This window comes from Solea senegalensis, linkage group LG11 (genome assembly GCF_019176455.1).
Source record: "Solea senegalensis isolate Sse05_10M linkage group LG11, IFAPA_SoseM_1, whole genome shotgun sequence".
NCBI lineage: Eukaryota > Metazoa > Chordata > Actinopteri > Pleuronectiformes > Soleidae > Solea > Solea senegalensis.
The window spans coordinates 17,323,854-17,347,692 of record NC_058031.1 but is presented as its reverse complement, the minus strand read 5'-3'; the positions used below and the strand labels follow the sequence as shown (position 1 = coordinate 17,347,692).

General features: G+C 40.5%; 2 protein-coding genes across 2 annotated transcripts; one reads left to right on the top strand and one right to left on the bottom strand.

Moving 5' to 3' along the window:
- Positions 1–2,154: 2,154 nt before the first annotated feature.
- Positions 2,155–14,725, top strand: si:dkey-72l14.3 (Glyco_hydro_56 domain-containing protein). The gene is made up of 7 exons (XM_044038627.1): positions 2,155–2,382; positions 8,233–8,908; positions 10,002–10,250; positions 10,978–11,124; positions 11,432–11,518; positions 11,767–11,961; positions 13,254–14,725. Exons 2-7 carry the CDS (start codon positions 8,291–8,293, stop codon positions 13,632–13,634), a joined length of 1,677 nt encoding a protein of 558 aa, XP_043894562.1. The 5' UTR covers positions 2,155–2,382; positions 8,233–8,290; the 3' UTR covers positions 13,635–14,725.
- Positions 14,726–15,118: 393 nt separating this feature from the next.
- On the bottom strand, positions 15,119–23,839 carry borcs6 (BLOC-1 related complex subunit 6). The gene is made up of 8 exons (XM_044037594.1): positions 23,771–23,839; positions 22,321–22,420; positions 20,892–21,478; positions 20,378–20,561; positions 20,023–20,205; positions 18,568–18,731; positions 18,261–18,344; positions 15,119–17,924 (listed from the first exon to the last, which is right to left on the bottom strand). The coding sequence occupies exons 1-8, from the start codon at positions 23,837–23,839 to the stop codon at positions 17,799–17,801; spliced, it is 1,497 nt and encodes a 498-aa protein (XP_043893529.1). The 3' UTR covers positions 15,119–17,798.

The window sequence follows — 23,839 nt, the reverse complement described above, 5'->3', positions numbered from 1 at the left end:
CAGAAACAATGAAGAAAAAGATGATGTAGAGAGGAACCGAATACAGGCAGAAATGAGCGCGGTACATGGAGAATATAAATATGTTTTGTTAACAAGGAGCCAGACAGAGAGCTGTAGTTTTTTTCATGCATTGATAAGGGTTTGTGGGTTATTTTTTTACCAAATCCTCAACACAAATATATTCCATAATACTGGCGGAGTCCTCCATTATCATCATCGTATTGTTTGTCCTGAGTGATAAGGTGGGTTTCCATCAGCGCAATGTTTGATTGAAATATAGCGTCATAGCTGCTGAGATTGATAGAGCTGGAAAAGTTGTCTTATGGAGAAAAGGTAAATGCAAATAAGAGCAATTGGAAACTGATTCAGAAAATAAAGGACGGTAGTTATAAAACGTAAAATAATGGAACTGACAGGTGAGAGGTTCGGACTGATGAGGAAACCACAACATTCCTTTACTAGTGTAAGACGCCTATATTATATGGAATTAGATTTGTGTCAATAATTTCACAAAAACACTTTTTAAGAAGCAAATAAAATATCGATTTAATCATTCAAAAATATTGTATTTTATTGGTTGAAAATACACTTGTTCTTTGCTGCGCGGTTTTTGGTTTGCGATTCTGTCCTTAGGAAGCTGCCTGCTGATTGGCTACTGAGGTTTGGAGTGACAGTAGTCACAGGATTGGACTCGTTGTCCATCTGGAACTTATAATTGTAAGTATCTGACATTTATAATCTGACAAACGTAGTTAGATAATTACAATTATTTTGTCGGATGTCGACGGGGAAAAACCTGGGGAACGAGTTCCAGATGGGCAGCGACTCCAAACCCGTGACGACTTCAGGTCCATTGAGTTGTCGCTCCAAAAAGTGCCCCCCCCCCATGGTCAGAATTGCAAACAAAAAACCAACAAGTGAACAAGTGCTAACAATAAAATAACAACATTTTTAAATGACTAAGTCAATATATTATTTGGTTCGTGAAAAGTCTTGTTTGAAAATAACAACACAAATCTAATTCCATTATATTGTATGATATAATATATCCATAGATTTTTGAAAATGTCTGTAACACTTGTGACACATTTGAATGGAAACATATGAGCAGAGACTCGGCAACAGTTTAGAGGAATAATGCTTTGTTTGCATTTCCAAAAGGGCCGCACCGATAGAGAATCAATTCCTTCTCGTCTGTTCACAGAAATGCAATGTGTGACTTTTGTGTCTCTGCATAGGAAGCATTGCATTGTGGGTTTAACAGAAAGGCATTATAGCTTACTCTTCACAGTAAAGTGTTGTGTGAATGAGTGAGTAATGGATTGACACAGCATGAATGTCACCACAGCTTCACATAGTGCTCAGAGTGATCCAATCAAATGTTATGGATTTCATTAAAAGCCTTTTTCATAACTAAAACCCTTCCACGTATTTATGAGAGAACAACGGTGACCACTTGTGATCTTTCCTTTTTTTGTATTTGTTCACTGTCTGTAATTATTTTTTACTTGTTGAGGTAAAAAAAAAACCAGATGGAAATAAATAAGAGCATAAGGACACCAACCCGATGCTGGTGTTTCTGTGGCTACTGAATCTTTGAAAGAAAGGTCAGTGTTAAACAACAGAGTCACCTTTGGAAGAAAGGAGATTAGGGAGAGAGGGTTTTGGAGGTGGAGAAATTAAAGGTTTTAAAATATTTTGTTTAGAGATGATTAAAAAAGAACAGGGGTGAGGGAAGGGAGGAGGGTGAGTGAGTGAGCGTCAGAGGGAGATGAGTAGAAGGACGAGGAAGACAGGTGTGATCCTCCACAGCTCTTGTGTTTGTTTAGCCAAGAGCGGCAGCAGTAGAGCAGAGGATTATAGAATTACGGACAGTGTCGTTGGTCATGTGAGCCGGCGGGGTCGACACTGACCCTGCTTACCTTCTCTTAGTAAGGAAGCTTAGCCTGGCGCACACACACACACACACACACACGCCCACGCACACCTGCCCACCCATCTTCCTATCTCACCGACAGGTTCTCCTCTACCTCTCCTCGGATTTGTTTCTTTACCTTTCTGTGTCATATCCTTCTCTTTTCTCCCCCCCATTCTATCCTTTAACTGTGTTTTTAACTCTCTTGTCTATTTCTGTCTCTTCATCTCCTTCCTCCCTCCCTATCTCTCTCTCGCTTCCGGATGTCAGGCTCTCTCTCGCTGCATGTTACACATGCACAGCTTATCCATGAACTCACAAATCCAACGGGATTATTTGATTTTTCTACAAAGAAAGAAAAAAGAATAAAACAGAGGACAGAGGGACAGAGTGAATGACTAAATGTCAGGAGCAGAAACTCAGACCATGTCCACACAGGAGTGAAGACAGGAGCGACTGCGGCCTCAGTAAGTTTCACGTCTCCTAACTTGGTATGGCAATAATCAGCATTCATGATTTCTTGACTTGAGGATTTTTGTTTGGATTCAATTAACTCCATGAATAAATTCACTGAATTAAATGTTTGTGACTTCCCCTGTAATTATCATCCCGTGAGAATTCATGAGTAAAAGAACTATTTTGATAATCGAATAATCGGTTTGAAGCTTTTTTCATGATTAAAACAACATTTCCCATTGTTTAAGCTTCTTAAATGTGAATATTTTCTTCATTTCTTTGCTCTGGATAACAAAGAAATCATTAAAAGTCAATGATTTTGGTTTGTGGACAAAAAAAGACATTTGAGAACATCATCATTTCCAGGTTTGACGAACACCGATCAACATTTTTGAAGGTTTTCTGACATTCCGAACAACAAACGATGAATCATTTAATTGAGAAAATAATCGACAGATAAATAGTTGCAGCTCCAAAAAGAACTAAACCTCATCACGCATTGTATAATATATTATTTGAACAATTGCTTCCACAAAATGAAAATTATGTTTTACTGAAACGATATGCAAACCCTAACCCATCCAACCAAAGATGTGCACAACTCTTTCCTTTCCCAGCACTTGGCATCCACTATGTTGCTTTGCTTGTTCTTCCTCCCGTTGCCACTGTAAACGTCACACCTTATTCAACACATGCAGTGTTTCTGCAGCTCACTGCCTCAGCAGTCTCAGACACAGCACATGTGCACACACTACAGAAGTAACACAATGAGGAATTGCAGAAACTGAGTCACTATTGTAGGGAGCGACACCTGTGTCAATGAAAGATTCCAACTTTGTAGTTTTAAAAACTAAAAAAAGGCTAATTATGTTTAAGCCATAGTTTGTGGTGCATTATTGACTGAGGCAGACGATCACTTGAACCATGCAATACTGCATGTAGCCTATTATGTCATTTATAAAGTGGCACTGAAATCAGAGCCACAGAGTCAAAATTAGTCCCAAAATGACTTTGTCTTATGAAGAGACAAAGGAGGACAAAAAAAGCATCTTCATGCTGCTGAGAGAACAGACATCAGGGTCACCACAAAGCAATTTGGGCTCCATCACCGGGGGCCGTGAAAAGTCAGTATGTTTTACAAGAGTAAGAAAAGACACAAAGAAAATACGACATGAAGGTGACTCACCAACTATCTGATACTTCCATCGCTCTTTGTTTTGTCGATTGTCCCGTTTTAATATTGCAGGACTAATTGCTCAACATATAGCAAGCCGAGAAAGAGGAGAGCAAGAGTGAGGACATTGAAAGAACCACGATTGTAAAAATGTAAATCGTGTGGTTATTTACATTTACTTTTACATTAACTTCCATCATCTTCGTAACTATCCCTGCTGTGTCTAACACAACATCATCGATGACAACATGTAAATACAGTCACACTGTGTGTTAATGGCACTGCTCCAAAAGTCAAGAAAAGTACAGTATAATGTCAGACTGCGACACAAAAAGAGAACAGTTGGTTCCTCTCTGGGCATCAGATTGGAGTGACGCAGGTATCATCCTAATCTCAGCTAATTTCACCGACCGCTTCCTACAACCGTTTCCTCTCACTTCTGTGTGAGCAGCTAACACACGAGTACTGTGCAACATTTTCAGGGCATCACCAGGTTTGAAGGGAACTGAAAGTTGGTCTTAGATATTAGCAAACTGTCCTACAACATGTGTATGTCCTGCTTTGGTTTTTACCAATAACATTAATTAAGGTTCCACTCCAGGCTCAAGAAAGCCAGGGTCATGCTATTGTTCAAGTGTAAGGGTAAGTCACACTAAAGGCGTGGCACTTTAACCTGTAGCCTCCCTGCATCGCCCTCTCCACGGTGCCATCAACTCTATACTGAATCCTCTTGAATCCTCTTAAAGGGTGCACAAATTTCCCTTAATCTCACTCCTGAAAGGTTCTGGGGGGAAATGCAGCAAAACCTAATTGAATTTATAGGTTTTTAACGAGTTCAATAGCAAACACAAGAAAGGAAATGTGTCGTCCTGTACTATGGTCCATGTCGGGTACTCATATATCAGTGTTTGTAAATCTGCAGCTTTAAGAGACCTCAATGTTGACATATGAGCATCTGAGTTGTTTTAACAGCAACAAGATCAAATCAAAATCCCAGCAGTTTGAAATTAATACATTTCCTTTCCTTCCTTTCTTTCCCTGTCCCTGGCACAGCATGGTGGCAATTACGGGAGAGAATGAGACAAATGAAGTGAAGAAGAAACATCATTAGGAAAAAATGAAATAACTATAATTAGTAATGCTGGAATTAGAAAATAACCTCATGAGTAACAGGCTGACATTAGAGGCTCCTCCTGAAGTGTCTTTCTCTGAGCTGTCGTGGCGTTGGGCTCAAGATCATTCTGTGCCCAGACAGAGGGGTAAACACAGACCAGAGGCTTAGTCTGACCAGATTAGCCCGTTATCACGTTTACCATTCACTACTACCAGCAAGTGTGGGCTTACATACAGTATTATTGGATTACAGCCACTGGCATAACAAAGAAGCACTTTAAGACCAGATCGTGGGTGTTTTTAAAAAGCAGGCGATAACTCCCTTTTTTTTATAAATAATATGGTTAGTGATGATGGTAACAATAACAGTAGTAATAACGGTGGAAAACTGTAAAGGACACTTGAAATCATAAAAAACGTGGGAATATGGTTTAAGGGCACTTGACATTACAGTCCACAGGTTATTATGTCAGTGCTCTGAAGGTACAGAGGATTAAGGGAACACACAAGCAAGTACGGAAGAGGAGGAGGACGAGGAAACAAGGGAGTAACAAATGTGCCTTTAATGAATAATTACAAGGTACAGGGAGCCAACACAAGCCGTTACTTTACAACAGCCATATCATGTAAAGCATCTGGGTTGGGTCACAGAAGATGTTTTTGGGTCAACAAATAGATTCTCTGTGTTTTATTTCCAGGTTTTAGCATAAGAATTGTTGAATAACACACCGAAAATGAAGTTGATTAACTCATCAAACATACTTTTGGTGGAGTCGTCTTTGTGTTTTCAGTCACACTCTTGTTTGCCAATGTCTCGCTTTACAAGAACAGCGTTGCTGTTGCCTCCACCTGTCTTGACATAAAACAAATCACTTCCTGTGTGCAGCGCAGGAATGTCACTGGGTAAGATAAGATCTGGAGTCGTGTGGAGCCGATAGGCTTCATCAGCATTATGAAATGATGTGTCGCTCTGCTGCAAAGTTAGAACTTTATTTCAAACACCGTCCCTTCCTCTGCATTTTACATCAACGCACCAAAAAATGAAAATGTGTAGAGTTATTCTAGTTTGTCATATCTTCAGATTAAAGAAGATTACTGAAGACGGTGTTCTCACCTTCTATTCCCCCAAAACTGTTTTGCCTCAAAGAGATAACTACAGAAGATTTTCTGTCTTTTCAAAAAAGACAAACGGCACCCCATCTGCCTTCATATTTTTATCACCGCATTTGAACATTTCCCATCATCTCAGTACACAGTCTAAAGCTCCAGGAGAACACACTGGCAGGAAAACACTGCAGTGCTTCAGACTTCAAAGTCAGTTTTACGGTCTCTGCTGCTGCTGCCGCTGCTTTGCTATTAAATTATTGATGCATTTAAAGTTGGTGGTGGTTTCATTTTTTTTTTTTTTTTGTTTAAACTCCAAAAGAACACCCTAACTGTACTTCCAGCTCAATGTCACACAGTAGAATCAGTCACTTAAGTGTAGAGTCGTTAAATGATAAAGTCTGGCACACTCTCCAGCTCTTTAAATTGGCCTGAATGTACCGCTGACATTTATTAGCACGATGTTCATTATTATCTGGATTAGCCGTGTGACGCACACGGTGGTCACAGTGGACACTGTGTGTCATCTAGCAGCAGTGAGGGGACATTAACTATGACTCATGGTGTTAATTGTCTGGAACTAGTGTGACAAATGTGTCTATATGTTCACATTAGCATTTCCCAGTCTGGGACAAATGTAGGTGAGCAACAGTGCAGTAAAAACACTTGACACACTTGATTGAAGCTGCTTTATGGATTTTTTTTTTTTCTATTTAACATAGGTGAAATAAAATAGCACTGTATTGAGTGTAGATTTTCATCCCTTAGAACAAACTTCTAATAAAACATCCATCCATCTTCTACCGTTTTATCCTCCACACATGAGGATCGTGTGGGGAGCTGTGCCAATCTCAGCTGACATAGGGCGATAGGCGGGGTCAATTTAGAGAGTCCAATTTACCTAATCACCATATTCCATGTGGGACTGTGGGAGGAAGACGGAGAACCCGGAGAGAACCCACACACACACGGGGATAACATGCAAATTCCATGCAGAAAGTGACTGTGTCAGACGGAGTCTGTGCTCCGGTCATGCAGGAAGTACTGAACAAATATTTTTAATTAACTGATTCTAATGATTCAGTTACACTGAAAAAAAAAGCTGCTTTACAAGTCACTCGTTTGTGTGTCAAGAACAAAGTCAAGGCAGTTTCATGCAGCCGTGCCCACGTTGAGTAGGTACAATTATGTAGTGGAAAACCAACCTAAACCGTGCCGAGGTGAGTCAAGGCAAGCTGGGACCATAAGTGGAAAAGGGGCTTAAAAGAGTCTTTAAAGTGAGCAAAGGATATGAGTAAATAGTTTGTAAAGATCAAAAGTTTTGCTTTAGCAGAAGGGAACGGGAATCACATGCAGTTCACTGAACTTACATGTGCAGAGTGACGAGATTAATATTTATTGAGAATGTCTGTGAAGGTTTTCAGTCATCCAGGTCATTGTATTCTCCACAAGGCTTCAAAACAACCGAAGTGAAGAAAGCGCTTGGATGAGATCTTCACAAACACTCATATGCAAAGAAAGTTTGCTGGGAGACAGTTTGTCGCTTTAGAGAGGCACGTGTTCATTACACTATCATAATGAAAGAGAGACAAATGTCTTTTTCTATTTGGTTTTTGGACTAGAAGTGGAGTTGATGCACAACCTTTTTTTTTACTTTTGTATCTACTGTATCCTTCAACAGGGACACTATAAAATATTAATTACTCCAGCTTTCTAAAAGGCACACGTGTCTGAGGTAAACCCATGAGAACTCTATGATCTGTCGCTGATTTTACAACATAAAACAGTGGAGGCAAAATGTTGTGAAGGAGATATGAATTGATTTACGAAGCATTTTAAATTCTAAGTCTTTAGGCACTGAAGTGACAAGAAATCCAGCTCAGTAAATATAATAGATAATATGAAATATCAAGAGATACACATCCATATACTGTATACATATAAATATGTTGTGGTTTCTACATCAGAATATGGTATGTGTGTACAACTGTAACTACCAAAACCCGAAGTAAGTAAAAACTGCAGAAACAGTAAAATACTGAGGGAATCCCAGTCGACACCAAAGAGGAAAAATGAATAATGTACAGCTTGTAATACTTTCTCTTTCTTTATCTGACCTTTTCCATATAATCCCCCAAGAAAGTGATGTTGAGAATAATAAGAAGAGCAAATCTCGTTCAGCTGTTCACCCATCCCATCTTTTTTTCATCGATGTCTTTAATAATTGAGTTGTTTGCTGATGCTTCTCTTTATGTGAGCTGTGTCTGTCCTCATTACTGTTGTGTGGCGAAGTCACAGAAACAGTTTTCAGCTTTGTTTGCCAAAGTTGGCACCAACCGCCACCGAGTCTCTGCCGCCGCATTTCCAAAAGCAACAGGAACTATTGTGTCTGTCAAAGACACAAAGTCCAAGTTTCACGATGCAGGCTGATGAGTGTCTGATCTCTACTCTGATCTCTACTGTTTTACAGGAACATGATTGGCTGTGAAGGTCCTGAAGAGGTGAGAGCCTGATCATCGGCTGCTCCAATGGCGTGGACCAAATCGCTGTCGCGTCCAAACCCACGGCCACAACCAGAACTGACCGCTTACAATCGCAGGACTCAAACATCAGCCACAAGATTTTCATCAACCTTTCCTCAAATCCAGCCTTCTTGTTTAGTGCCCATCCTCATCGTCCTGCTTTCTGCCTTTATTGACCTCTGCTCAGCTGGTCCTCCCCAGCCAGCTACCCCCCCTCTCCTATCTGGACAGCCTTTTATCATTTTCTGGGGTATCCCTGACTCTTCCTGCTCTGGTCGGCCAAATCCCAGAACCTTTGGGATGGAGCGGGAGGGCCGCGTGGCTGTCTTTTACGAGGACACACTTGGAAAATATCCATATTTTGTGGACAAAGACACTCCAGTCAATGGCGGGCTACCACAGCACACACGACTCGACAACCACCTCCAGAAGATACAGCAGGACTTGGAGCAAACTCTACCTGCACCAAGGTATCTCGGGTTGGGTGTGCTGCGCTGGACAGAATGGGTCCCCCAGTGGTCCAGGAACAGAGAGAAGCAGCTTATGTATCTGGAAGCATCGAGGAACCTGCTAAAGACGTTCTTTCCTAGCTGGACTCCAGAGGAGGTGGAGAAGTGGTCACAGGTAAGCAATTTTCAGGTGGAAGAAAATACAAGTCTGTGTATATGAGTGGACTAATAATAATATAAAAACTAATATAAAAGCAAGAAAGATAAGGGGAAATGACACGGTAACGGAGAGGAAATAATCAAAGTTAATGAAAATGCAACTCCTCCTCGAGTGCTTTGTCTTCAACAATGTTTGACGGAAAATGCAAATATCCACTGAGATATGATGAGTAACAGAAAGTCTATAGCACTATGACACTAAAGGATGCCAATTATTTTGACAATGATATTTCAAAGTCTTGAAGTGGGCACCTTCAACAGGTGCCAAAGGAAAAGGAAGCGAAAAAGCAATTAAGTGATGCAACTAGTAGGATAAACACAAAGGCTCCACAACAGTGAGTCAGGAATTGAAGAAGGAAGAATGCTATATTGATATTATAATTTCATATTAGGCATCACAAATATGTAAGTTATACAAAGGCTACAGCTACATCTGTATTACTATAGTCTATATATGCAGTAAAGGTGCAATGTCAAGATTAGATAAAAGTTTGCACATTTGCAGTTTACCTGGACAACTTAATGACAAAGGACGTAGTAAACGATGTACTTAATATACTGTATGTACATTTACAGGTAAATGGGTTGAGACATTATTTTGGTACTTGAACCAAATGGTATCTGTGAAGATGCTTTCAGTAAAAAAGGTGCTGATTCCCCTTTCATGACAATGTTTAGAATGTTTACGGTGCTATCTCTGCTTCCATTTATTTGTACTTGTATGCAAAGATTAAGAGAATTATACAAGTGTGTCCACGATAAAGTCACTATAGAGTTTTGCCATCTGTGAGGTTCCCAGACACCGGTGGAGGTGACTATGCCGGGTGCCTGACCAAGTATTTTTTCAAATTCCTGGAAAATGTTTTACTCCACTGATTTCATGCAGCATTAATGCTCAATGAGCTGTCACAATGTCCCCACATGATAAAGCAAGAGTGACTAGAATTACAGCTTATTCTTTTTAAATGAGTGTATGTCTAATTGTGTTACTTTGGAAATCCAAATCATCTGAGGAGGGACTGAAAAGCGCTCTGTTTATCTGGTCACAGGTGGACTTCGAGGCAGCCGCCCAGTCAGTAATGACAGAGACTCTACGGGAGGTCAAAAGATTGCGGCCCAAAGCATTATGGGGTGTCTCCACTTTCCCCAGCTGCTACAACAGTGACCCAGCCCAAACAATGTTAGCCAATTACACCGGCCAGTGCCCTGCTGCAGAGATGGCCCTGAATGACGAGCTTCTGTGGCTGTGGAAACGAAGCTCTGCCCTCTACCCTCTCCTCGCCCTGGAGAAGCTGCAGGTGGGAAACACTACTTTCCTGGTTATCGTGTAACTTTTGATAATAACACATTGAATCAATAAAGAGCAAAAGAAAAGATATGTAATCTTTCAAAAACAGCTGCAAAACAAATGCCTGTCAACATTCAAACATCTTTGTGCTCAAAGAGGTGTGGCAAGAACAAAACTTGACATGAATTCATCTACAGGGAAAAAAAGACATAAGATTCTAAGGTTTAAACCTGCAGTGCACAACATTTTAATATAAATGAATGCCTCTTACATTAAAAAACACTGTCAAACGAGTTCACAAGTGTTACTTAGCACTAGTAAAGCAAGACAGCTGCACACAGTTGGACTAGAGCTGAAAACGCGTGCATCGGCAATAGAACGCAAAGCAAATCTAGTGCTCCCTAAACAACTGTCTGATTAAGTGCCTGCATGTGCCAATAACAGCGGGCAGCTCCAGGTTTCCAGCGTTACGTTGAAAGATAAATGTATTACACATGACTTACCAAAGTAAAGAAGAAACAACAAGCTAACGTCTTTTACCACAGAAGAAGCTCTCTTTCTCTCTCTCTCTCTCTTTGCGTGTGTGTGTACGTGGACTTATAATTTACTCTTTAGGATCTTTTCTGGCCTAAACACTGACCTTCAGATAAAAGATAAAAAGATAAAAGTTGCACACTGGGGCTATAACCACATCTGCATGAAAATGTACTTGTTTCCATATCTCTCCTATTTCACAGAGTGGGACACCTGGAGCCAGGCTTTATTTATCCAGTCAAATAAGGGAAGCACTACGAGTGTCGTCTCTGAGTGGGATGGAGTTCGATCTTCCAGTATTTCCGTTGGTCAAGAGTGTCTACATGTCAACTAATACCTTCTTATCAGAGGTAATTACAGAACACCCGGAACACCTGATATACCAAGTGATTGTTCCAAGGTGCACCACAGACGGAGGTGAAGCAGATCAATGGACAAGCATTGATTGCAGGAGTATCTCATAGAACTGATTATTCACTGGCTCTGCAGTAAATATTTAGGATATTGTAGTTATTAAAGGGCAGAAATGTGTTTTTATTACTTTTGTCCTGAGACGCCTTTAAATGCTGCATGAGTCGCAAAGTGACGCGTCTAACAGTAGATTTTTTAGATTAAAGTGGTGCTGTGACTCTTTGACTGTATGTTTTTTCTCTGCAGACAGACCTGGTCAACACCATAGGAGAAAGTGCAGCAATGGGAACAGCTGGCGTTGTCATCTGGGAGAAAAGTGAGACTAAAACAGAGGTATGCAAATTTGAGGGGAAAAAAAGTGATTACAGTTCATAACTCCCTCTCCTTTTCAGTGCATAATCGCTTTATGATTTAACTTTTATGATTTAACATCGAATGTGCTCTTTTCTTTCTCTCATCCCTCTACATAAAAAAACATGTTTAAAAATGGATCACTTTATTATTTTACTGTCAATTCTATCTCTCAACCAGTACCACTATTTTTACGCCCCCTGTTTAATTCAACACACATCATTTTCCAGAGAGAGTGCCAGGACCTGGCGCAGTTTGTCCGCAAGGTCCTGGGACCCTATGCTACCAACGTGACCGCAGCATCACGACTCTGCTCAGCGTCCCTGTGCCAGGGAAAGGGTCGATGCATCCGTCAAAAACCAGAGAGCTCCGTCTATCTCCACCTCCCACCCCGATCTCAAGTGGTGGAAAAGGTGACAGAAAAGGTGAGAGACTGTAAATAGGTCCAACCAAAAAACCTCAGAGCCTAGAAGCACATCAGACCTCAGAAGGTTGCTCATTTTGCTCATCAGAAGAGGACAACAATGACGACATGTTGAGCTAAACCATCATCCAGATCAGACAATTATGGAAACCAAACCATACGAAAGGCCGTGTGAGTGATATTTCTGGTTTGACGCCATAGAAGGCAAAGTAACTAACAAATCTGGAGACTCAGCTATTTGCTTTGGGGCTTTTCCCCAAAACTCTTATGATATAGTGTATAACTAATTCATATTGGCCATTTTTTGGAGCTGTATTTTGCTATTTAAAGTTCCAGTGTGTCACACTTGGGAGGGTTTATTGGCAGAAATTGAGGAATATCTATAATTATGTTTGTAAAAATGTATAATTATTTGGTTTTATATAGCCTTTTATATGTACTTAGCGCAGCCTTACAGCAGCACAAATCAACAAATCACTCAGAGCATGCATTTCACATTTTTTAAGAGGAAGCTCATGAGGCTCATGAAGAAGAATGACATTAGACCAGATATTATACTGTCTGGTATGTTTGTAGTAGTCTGAAGCGTTTGGGAAGTGAGTGTAGGAGTTCTCTGTTTGTTGCAAGCTGCCTCACCATTCGATTTCACCAACTCTCACACACAGGACCTGTAGTAGAAATATTTCATCATCAGACTGACATAAATTGAGCAAAGCTGAAGATCAGAGATCCTACTGGGCAAAAGAAAAATGAGGTTCTTTTTTTAGGAGTTTTTTTTTTTTTTTAAATGGCCCCGATGGCCTTTTCACCTTCCCTGCCAATTATAAGTTGCTTCATGAAACTCCATGAAAGGCAAGTGTAACGACAAAGAAGTCCTCAACCACATTCTCTTCGCGTGGAAAGCCGGCACATCCTGGGTCACGTCTGATAAAGAAAACTAGACGTGACTTTGTTAAGGAAAAAAAAAAGAAAAACAACAGGAGGGAATCAGTGGTCCGGTTACAACTGTCAGATCTTCACTGTTAAAACAGCACAGTAGCCACAACAGAGAAGGATGAGGTGGAATTTGAAGCAGGGAAAGAAACACAACGATCTGCACACCTTAGAGCTCCCATTCAGGCTCTAGACCAATAATTCTACATTGACATTTACATTTAAGCATTTAGCAGATACTTTTATCCAGTTATGGGAGCAGAGCCGTTAAGCACTCTGTAGGCCAGCATCCGTGATTTTGATGTTTGAGGTATGAATACTGTCAAAAATAAGGCGATACCGTTTGCTTCTATTTTCTAGGCAGAGAAAGCCACAGATGAGCCTGACACAGACACTGAACCAGACCCAGCTGAGATGTGGAAGAAAGATTTCCAGTGCCACTGGTACAAGACTGCAGACAGAGACGTCTCAGACCAGCAGTCCCCCAAAGACGGAGTATCTGCTGAAGGATCAGTACAAGAAAATGGTGGCGAGGTGGTGGGAACCACAACTGCTTCCATGACAGCTTCTACAGCAAAAGGTGCCTCTGTGACTGAGTTAAGAGGAAGTAGCTCACCAGAGACTGCAAGTCCAACGCCATCCCTGGAAGGACCAACAGACGGTGGTACAGATCCACCAAGTGCCCCACACCTGACTGTTCTGCTGTTGCTGGTGATTGGAAGTCTTTGCCTAGAACCTTAAAATTGTGAAATATGCCTTCATCTGGAAGGTCTGGACTATAACAGCCCAACTAAAGTGCCCTTGAGCAAGACACTGAATCCCCGCTGGCTGCGGGCGTGCTGCTCTGTAGATAAATGTGACCCGAAGAGAGTATCACAAAACATTCTCTGTCCAAAGCTGAAAGTCTATAATCCTATCACTGGATGTGCCAAGAGATGGTGGTACACAAAACTGTCACTGACAATTCTCAGTCTCTACAGGCTGTACTCTAAAATGCTTTTCCCTGACAGGGAAAATTACAAACTAGATTAAGACCAACCTGTCCATGTGCTGATATTGGCTTATTGTCACATCAAATCAAGTCGAAGGTTGTCACAGACACAAGAAAGCCGCCTGTGAAACCCACAATAAGGTTATATTGCATTTGTAGTTTGGCTTTTACTTGTCAGTGCTCTGCTGTGTGCAAATGATTTTAAAGACCTCATTTAGTCATTTACTTTGCAATAAATTGGTATATTCACTAAAGAGGATTTCAAGGGGACAACTTATCAAAATCTGGAGGAATCAAACAAAATCTGTCAGATTTTATCATTCAAATGGACCTGCACTTTGACTAAGTGTTGTCCATAAAATAACTGGGAATTGTGTGTTGGACATGTGAGCGTCACATATATAAATCATATTTAATAAAATACAGTACATGTGGATGTGTTACTGTTCATTTTGGCCCCTCTACTAAGCTGTGGAACAAAAGATCACTACTCTCTGGCACCACCTGTCTGAGACTTGCTGAAAGTGCACCACTCTGTCAAACCATAGACCATAGGTAGAAAACGCACAGATGTACATAGAGGTTGACTGATTTGGGCATGTTTTTTGTTTGTTTTTATTACAGCCAATGCAAATATTTAAAGGTTAGTACAGCTGGTGGACGTTATTTGAGGAGAACAAAAACATGTAATGTGTAACTACTGGCTGATTATCCATCCATTAATCTTCAAGTGCTTTATCCTCCACGTGAGGGTCGCAGGGCGCAGCTGGGATTGGGACGCCCTGGACATGTCGCCAGTCCATCACAGGGCCACATACAGACAAACAACCATCTGCTCTCACACTATGGTCAATTTACAGTGTCCTATGACCATTAGCTGATTAATTAAATTATAATCGACCAATGCGGATTATTAAAAAATGCCAAATATTGGCCTGATTAATCAACTCAACCAACAAATCCGTCTACATCTACTAATAACATGAACGATGGCCGAATACATTCCATTCATGTCATCGGCGACCCTGCCAGATCAAAATGTCCACCCGTTATTTCACAACATGACATCGAGGTTCCTTTAAATATGATTACAGTTAAAATGCAGTATATGTTCATTCACTCCTCTGAATACATCTTCATGAGTCAGAGTTCTTTATAGTGCGTCTGCATCTTCCCCTTCCACCTCCTCCGGGGATTCTCCCACAGGCACTTTATTATACAAAAGACTTCAACATTTGTTTTTGCAGCTCATGTAAATTCATTTATTATTTTTCAATAAAATATACACTCAAGACGAAGGGTATCTAAATCATTTTAGTTACAGAAAGAGATCATATGTACACTGGTGGAACTGATTGCACAACAGAAAATTAATTAATCATACATTTATTTATGTTATGGACAAGAAAATGACATTTCTTCTCATCTCACATGAGTAAATCGACTGAAACGCTTGAATGTTCCTTCGGCGAACTTTTTTTTTTGTACAGCTTTGGACATGCGAGTATATTTCCATATTATTGGGTTGAATTTGTTATGTCTGCGCCTCTCTTTGAATTTTCGCAACCTTTTGCAACATGACACAGATTTCTGGGCGGACAGTAACGTCGATATTTTCCCACAGTAGTAAAACCACATTAAAAAGGTGCAAAGCTACAGGTAAAGACAGTTTAGACTGCGCAGAGTCACGGTGCTGCTCCAAGTTTCAATTCCATACAACACTTTGAAAATATTACTAAACATAATTCATTTTACACTAGATTTAAGCATCAATGTTATGGCCAAGATTAAAACTTAATTTTGAACTTTCTAAGTACTGTATTTACTTTTACTTAATTGTATTAAGCTTCAATAGAATGGCAGATATTAAAATGCGTTCTTACTGTGTTTGCAGTATTGCTCTAATATATGGAGACAGTTTACCGGCTGTACAATGATAATGTCCCCATTCACACACGTTGTCGTCTGTTATTGGCCTTTCTGGAGAGTGTACGATGAAACACTCTTCTAATGTAATTAGCTGAAGGCTGATAGAGCGTAGTATGGGTTAAGGTTGATTCACAAATTTGGACGAGTGAAATTGAAATTATTCAGGTGGTCAGCTATTTTCAAATCATTTCTTTGTGTCCCTGCCACAAAAGAACAACACAAATAAAAACAAACTAACTAACAAAATCTATCTGTATCTGTCAAGAATCATTTCATCTTTCCTCTGATATAACTTTGAGGATAATATATTCTAAAAAGTAGCCTGGAAAAGAAAGCTCTCATACCAAAAACCAGTAAACACTATTCATACCTTCAGTGAGACATGTGCAAGAAGCTAGTACATGTATTGATTGACACAGCTACCCACCAGTGCAAGGACAGAAGTACCACAGTCTCTTCATTAATTCAAGTACAATGCTCAATGGCTGCAAGTGGCTTTAGGCTGTTGAAGCAACAGCCAGGTCACACTACGCTCCTTCACCATATTTTAAACTAAAAATACTCACTTTCCATTTAATTCTTAAGAGATACAAGTCCAAGGTCGCGCCCTCACCTTGTTTAGCCATCAGTCCCATGTATAACACTATTCTGTTTCCATTTTAAAGAAAAGAAAATCTTCACACGCTGCGTTTGATCGACATTCAGAAACAAACCTTTACAATCTGAGTTTATTAGAGAGTTCCCAATATATAACTACACATGTAATCAATGATTTTTCAGCCTCAAACTACTTCTTAAACTGTTTATGATAAGCAGATCCTTTAAGTCACTGGCTTCGGGTGGGCAACCAATTCACACAAGAAGAATTGAATGGATTGAAACCATATTGAGCTTCAGGTTGAACATCTCTCCACCTTAACTGTGGTGTTTTTACTTCAGAGGACACCTAAAAGTAAAATCCTAATTTTAATGAAACTTCAAATTTCTAAATCCAATGTGAAGGCTACAGTGGGGTTTTTTTTCTGGTTATGTTCCAAATATCCTCTTAGTTTGCAGTGACACAGACAGACAAAGTGAGACTTTAACTCAAACGATGCATGGTGCTAGTTACACATATGACAGAGGCAGCTCCTTGATAAAAAAAGGTTACCTGTTATTTTTAATCGATGGGAAGTCTGAGATGATCAGAAGAGGACAAGCACAACGGTTTATCTCACTGCTCTTAAGAAATATCTGATATTGATATTATATTTGAACCCCCCCGACCCCCGAGTTGAGCTGGTCAGTTCACAGCGACACAGAGAGGCCATGTTTTTTAAAAAACATGCATAACAAAATGGAATATTTAAAATGGCAGACTGACATATGGACGGATGTGATGCTCCACTTAATTTAGCCTGGAGTGAAAGAATCTGATCATTTTTGCATATGATAAAAAAACGGACTTTGTGTTCCTGTGCAAAAGTCATCGTCTTCTCCTCAGAGCAGTATGGTCTGGTCCCTCTTTGCAGGCAGGGAGAGACAGAGAGAGCAATGTCGCCCCCGTATGGGGAGGAGAGGTTAGTGCAATCTGAACCAAGCCGGCTGGACGGATAACGACACACAATGCCTCCTGTAAAATGGGAACACGTGGCATCCACCCCCACGTCTTCAGTGTCTCCAAAATGGTTAAAATGAAGTGAAGGTGCTTTCAAAAAAAACCAAAAAGAAAGCTCAGACCCGAGAGCAAATCAACCGCAATTCCTCTCACGACACAAACATGGTCACCTTCAAACCTTCAAACAATGGACAGGCCGAGGGGACTATGAGCGCCAATAATCCAGCATGCCTAGTAAACAACGCTTCCAGGACTCTGAGGGTGCGCTTAATCTTCGCTGCAGTGTGTGTGCGGTACCTGCAGAGGGGTGGAGATACAGCCTCATTCAGGATGTGCTTGATGGGAGATCTTTGCAGCTGGGGTGTGTTTTCGTACCAGACATGCAGTGTTACTTGCAGATCGCCTCCAGAGCGTCCAGGGTGCGCTTGATGTCGCGGATCTGTGCAGCAAGCGTGTGAATGGGCTGCATGGAACGATCCAACTCCTCACAGCGAGCCATCAGCGTGTACATGCCCTGTGGTGGCAAGCACATTATGCCAGGCAATAAAAGGGCTGATGCTTGAATATATAGGAAGACATCAGTCACATCACAAGTGGGTAACATTTTGGAAACAAAGCAAGAATTTTATACTGTATCTGTGTGCGAGGAAAATGCTGCAAAGTAAGAAGGTTTTCACAAATCTATGAGTGGAGGAATTACTTATTTCCCACAAGACTTGCTGTTATACAGGAATTCTCCCAGTGTGAGATCGATAAAGTCAAAACTAATCAGACAAAATCTCCATTGTGGCCCCTGATACAGTAAGAGTTTGTGACTTTTAATCTACAGTGCTGACTTGTTGTGTGTCACCTTAATACTCATGTCCACAGATTCTCCCAGGCTGTCCACCGAGTCCCTATAAGTCTGTATGTAGCCCACACTCAGAGCTGTCATCTGGATGGAGACACAGATGAACAGAATTAATCAATGACACAGAGGAATATGCATGTGTGTGGCACGTGAGACAACAGGAAGGAAAGAGACATAGAATCTGAATAAGAGACAGTTGTGTTCTTAAATTTATTTACATAGTCAAAAATACAAAAAGTGCACATAGTTCATCATACCATTTAAAGAAAAAAATATCTGATTTGAATTCAGAAAGTTGAAGACTCACATTCTGGATGGTTCCATTGAGGCTTCGCATCATCATCTCCACACTGCGTGCCACGTCCTGTGTGTGTCTCTGAAGGTCCAGCAGAACCATGGGATCAATAGGTGGAATATCGGCTGGTCTTCGTGACAACCCTCGACTTCGATAGATTGGCCCTGAACAGTCCGCTGGGGAGAAATATTCACAAAATTAGATGGATAATATATGATCATTTGTTTTGGTCCATCCATTCTATAAAATGGAAAACCAAATAACTAATAGGTTTTTTTTAATTAAAGATATTTAATTAACAGTAATGAGAACATGAACAAGAACAAATTGTTAAACAAAAATTAATTATCATCATTAATCAAATACCTGTGCTGCCTGCATCAATTATTACTTATTATACACACATATATATATATATATATATATATATGTATATATGTTTTTATAATATTTTACTTAATCAAAAATGCATTTGTGCCACACATCACCACATGTTGGAATGCACCAAACGTGGGTGGCCAGATTCCAGCACAGGATTACATTCCTGATGGGGAGCAGCAGGAATAAATCCCTTCACTCTCAACAGGTAGAGGGAATGAACGGCCACAGAGGGCACACTGACTGTGTTTCTGAGTTTCAATTGAATGGCTAGTTTTGCTGATGCTCTAATCCGCGGGGATTTTTCTCAGAATGAAGGGCAGCAGGTCATTGGCTTTCTCTCTTGAAAACTTGACAAGACAGATGATAGATAATGGCCAGGCTGGACTTGTTCACCCTGCTAAATTACAACTAGCTAATTAAAGGAAGAGAGTAAAGTATGAACAGATCAAACCAGAGAGCAGATAACCAAAAAAAAAAATCTGAAAGCTTTTTTTTTTTCTTGCTACTGCCATTAGCGGCTACATCTCATTTTAAAATGAAGTACATCTTGCATGGATCAGGCTCAACAATGTGCTGTACTGTGAAAACTACAAAGCTGAGGCTGATACATGTAACCCTGCATCAGTCCAACAGATACAACCTTTCATTAGCGTAACAGATTAATATCACTCAATATCCATTATTTATGGTTTGAACATGACCAAAACTATGCATTAAATAATGAGTAGTCCTTGATCGAACCTGTGAATCTGCCCCAGAGACTCAGACATCCTGCACTGCAGTTTCACAACCACAACCTACATACAATACAATACATGTACATGCTGAAATGCATGGTTTTCACACCTGACTCTGCAGAAATAAATACAAAAAGTTCATATTTCCTGACCTTCAAATATAAAGCTGACATAAACATTGCCTCTATCACCACACACAGTATAGAGTATACATGTATACTGTACATGACATTTCTTTGGACTGAATTACGTCCATTTAAGATTGCAGGTTCAAAAATGACATGAAACTTCTACTAACTGGGTAATGAATTACAGTTATAAATTAAAGTTTGTTCTACGCCACACTTACAGTCACTGCAATCCAGACTAGGCTTGGAGCTCATCTTTATCTTCTGCTCTAAATTCTTGGTGATGAAGTGAGTCAGGTCACCTTCCTGACTAACCGTCCCCTCTAGCTCCAGAGCCGAGGAGATTGTAGCCCGTCGCCCCTCTGACTGGCCACTTCTGCCGCCTCCCCGAGCTCCCAAACCGCCTGAAAATATGTCAAATAGTTATAAAATACTGCCATTAATTACTGATAAATTTATATATGATGACCAATTTTAATACTTTTCTTGTAATTTATTGGTTTGCTAAAGGAGGGTTTACTGTTCATCATTTCAGGCGAGTAAAGACAAGACATTATATGTTTGACAGAGTTTTACCTCCACATGCTTGGCTAATTTCATCCAGGCTCTTGCTATCCTGCATCCCCCTCACATTGCGAACCCAGACCTGGGCCATGACATGGGGAGGACAGGGGCCGTCATCCGAGGAAAGATGAGGAGGTGGAGGAGAGGAAGAGGACGTGCTAGGACCAGGAGCTGAGGATGAGTAGTGCTGTGTAGACTGGAAAGGTTTGAAAAAGGGAAGTTAAATTATTGCTTCATAAATCACGCTGGCAAATCATTATGAAAACAAGCCAAGAGCCACACATTACTTAAATAGCACCATTCCCTTTGATGGATCTTGCCACACCTTTAAAATTAACTCACTTTGACAAATTATACTTGGCTGTCAGATGTAGTCATTCAACAACATGCTGTAGATCATGTTGGCAATACAGCCTTGATTGCTCTGGTTTCAGTTGACATTGTGCTCATTATATATGTTGATTGGTATTTTTTCCTATACCCATTATACACTGAAGCTCTAAAAAAACTCATACTGTGCGCTCACCCCCGTCTGGGTCCTTCCTCCTGCAAACTGATTCCTCCACTTTTTTTCATTCTTCTCATCTTCCTCCTCATCTTGTTTCTCCTTCGCTCCATCTTCATCGTCCTCTCTGCTGTCAGTGCTTCTGTCTACAGTCTCTGCCTCTGTCCACTGTCTGTCAGTGGTGATGGTGAGTGATGAGTCTTTGGTGCGTGTTGAGTCCCACAGCAGAACTGCATCAGGAGGCTTGACAGTATCCAAAGCCTCAGGAATAGATCCTAACTCAGAGTCACCTGTGCTTGTAGCTACAGAGAGAGACTGGTCTGTCACCCAGTTGGCTTCTGACAATAAATGAGACATTCTCTCATTAAAGGCCATCTCTGTATCCAAATGACCATCACCAAAAGCTCTGTTTTCCACATGGTTGTCTGTGTATTCGAGGGAGCTGTCCTCTGATGACTCCTCGGGACAGGAAGCTCTGCTCCCCCCACATTTCACAGAAACTGTAACATGGGAGCCATTTTCCGAAACAACAGGTATCACAACCCCGTTAGCGGTTTCTGGCACTTCTGTGCCAATCACAGGGGAGAGACTCATCCCTCCACCTGCTGCTGAAAAAAAGAGAGAAACTATTAATAGGATAGATTTTGAGGCTCAACACATACATATGGTGGATGATATCATGAAATATTTTAATATGGATGATATAAATTAAATGTTAAACTGTATTGCACCATAAAGCAGTCCTATGAAGTGAGTAGTTCAGAAGTAGAGCCATAGGAATCATAAGGAGAGCTACTGTACAAGAGCTGAGCTGTTTCTCTTTTTTCATTAGACATGTTGGTGGTTTGTTCTCAGCCTCCTGACCTAATGAGGGAACTTTACCCTGGGTGTGATGATATGCAGACTGCAACTCAAGGAACAAACTTAGTTTCTGAATGCCTGTTGTTTTCTCCTTGATCATGACTGTGTCACACTATTGCTACTTAATACTCGCAGATAGTTAGTGATACATGTGAAATGACGTCATGTTAAGTGCCGTACTAGCTTTCTCTACGCTTACTTAGTGTTAACACTAGCTTGAATTCTCATGACCTACTGCAAGTAGCGCCTGTGAACGGTGAACAGAAAACTGTGTCCATAACCCACGGTGCACAACACACTCACAGAAATAGGGAAATGAGAAGAAAAAATATATGTCAGCAGCGAGGAAGTTGATGTGCTACGGTCTTTAGCCGCCCTGCTAACTCGCTGTGAGCGCTGATTGTTGTTAGCAAAGCGCGGCTAACGTTAGCTGTCAAGGCCTTTAAAGCATAATGTTTACAACGTTCGCTTTTAAATGTCTAACATTAGTACATCATAAAATACATTTTATTTGTCAAATCAATGTGTTTATTTTGTTAATTGCATACATTGATAAAAGAGAGCTCAATTTATGGAAGAAAACACTCACCAGAGCAGTTCCTGATCACGAAAATATAATGCAACAACCAAGTCCGACCTGAAAATCCTTCCCCCCTCTTACGCCTACACAAGAGTTCCGCCTTAGGTTGCTAATGCGTTTTAGGTGATGGTATTCAAAAATGAATTGATGCTAAGTGTTCTTCAATCATTTTATTAACTGTATAATGGAGTTTCTTTTTTATATTTGAAAATTAAATATACAAAATCTGAAATCTGAAACGTGCGTTATTATTTTACTACTTTGAATCTACATGCAAGCTGAATCCTTGTCAGAATGGTTTGGCCTGCAAATTCCCCACCTTCCCCTACAGATGGAGACAAACACCACTGTCTGTTATAACTTTACAAAGTTGAAATTGCAGAGGTGAGGAAACGGTCCACTGTGTGTTTACATGTCTTTAATAGGCTGTGTGGACCAATTGTCATGCAAACCTATCTTTGTGAGGACATGTTGACCTTGTGAGGACATTTTTGTTGGTCAACACAACTTTAACAGGCTTTCTGGGGATTAAGACCTAGTTTTAGGGTTGGGGTTTAGTCTTGGGTTAGAATTAGGGTAAGAGTAAAGGTTGGGTAAGGGAATGCATGCATGTCTATGAGTGGCAAACATGAATTTTCTTAATCTGGACTAATCTAGACCTCTTTCAGCTGTAGGTGTGCAGCTTGGCCACTGACCTGTTAGTGAGGGGAGTAGAAGATGCAAAATGTTTCACAAATAAGTCATGAAATACCATCATTTAATTGTAAACATGTGTGTTTCCAGGGTGATTTAAAATACCTGAAGTCAATTGTTTTGTACAACCTCTGATTTGTCCTGGATTGACTTTGTGCTCATGTGTTCCTCTGTTACCCCCCGCAGCCACGTTGCCCTTTTCTGTAAAACAAAATGTTGAATCTAAACATCAGAGTAACTGGGGGTTCTGTGCTGGCAAAACAATATTGCATCCATAAAAGAGGGTAAAGTTGAAATGAAAAGCAAAACCAGTGTTTACTGCATAAACAAACGGGTGGCAACGTGTTGTAAAACTTTTTCCAACAATTTGCAGTTTTGTGAATCGTAATAATATAAGTGTTAGAGGAATAACACTTTTTCCAGTGACCGTTCACTCAGAGCTGTTTTCACATTCCTGTGTGTTTTAATTAGCTGTAAAACTGCTGCTCTTCTTTTCTTTTTTTTAACAAACCACTGAATTATTCAACAAATGTTTTTGACATTCTGGAAAAACGGATGCTCAAATGACATGAAAATAAGAGCCTGCTAATGAGGAGGCCTTGGTTTAGTCTGTGTGTCTCCACAGTAGAACCTGGGCCAGTGTCTGTGGCTTTTCAGACCCATGAATGTGGTCACAAATGACACACACACTGCTACAGAGGAGGAGAGAGGATTCAAAACCACACAGCTACCACATCTAGAGATCTTATAAAAATTTCTAATCTACCCCATGCGTCCAGGCCAGCTGCTCCTGCTCTCTTGGTGGTTTTCGACTGTTGTAGCCAATTTGATTCAT

What these genes read in the sequence shown, in the direction of transcription:
- si:dkey-72l14.3 (XM_044038627.1), top strand. Translation starts at nt 8,291, where the DNA reads ATGGCGTGGACCAAATCGCTGTCGCGTCCAAACCCACGGCCACAACCA. An exon ending in CTAATACCTTCTTATCAGAG is followed by an intron (nt 11,125 to 11,431) that starts GTAATTACAGAA and finishes TTTTCTCTGCAG; the next exon opens with ACAGACCTGGTCAACACCAT. An exon ending in TGGAAAAGGTGACAGAAAAG is followed by an intron (nt 11,962 to 13,253) that starts GTGAGAGACTGT and finishes TCTATTTTCTAG; the next exon opens with GCAGAGAAAGCCACAGATGA.
- borcs6 (XM_044037594.1), bottom strand. Translation starts at nt 23,839, where the DNA reads ATGAATCAAATTGGCTACAACAGTCGAAAACCACCAAGAGAGCAGGAG. An exon ending in CGTGATCAGGAACTGCTCTG is followed by an intron (nt 21,479 to 22,320) that starts GTGAGTGTTTTC and finishes TCTTTTTTTCAG; the next exon opens with CAGCAGGTGGAGGGATGAGT. An exon ending in TCAATGGAACCATCCAGAAT is followed by an intron (nt 18,345 to 18,567) that starts GTGAGTCTTCAA and finishes GTCTCCATCCAG; the next exon opens with ATGACAGCTCTGAGTGTGGG.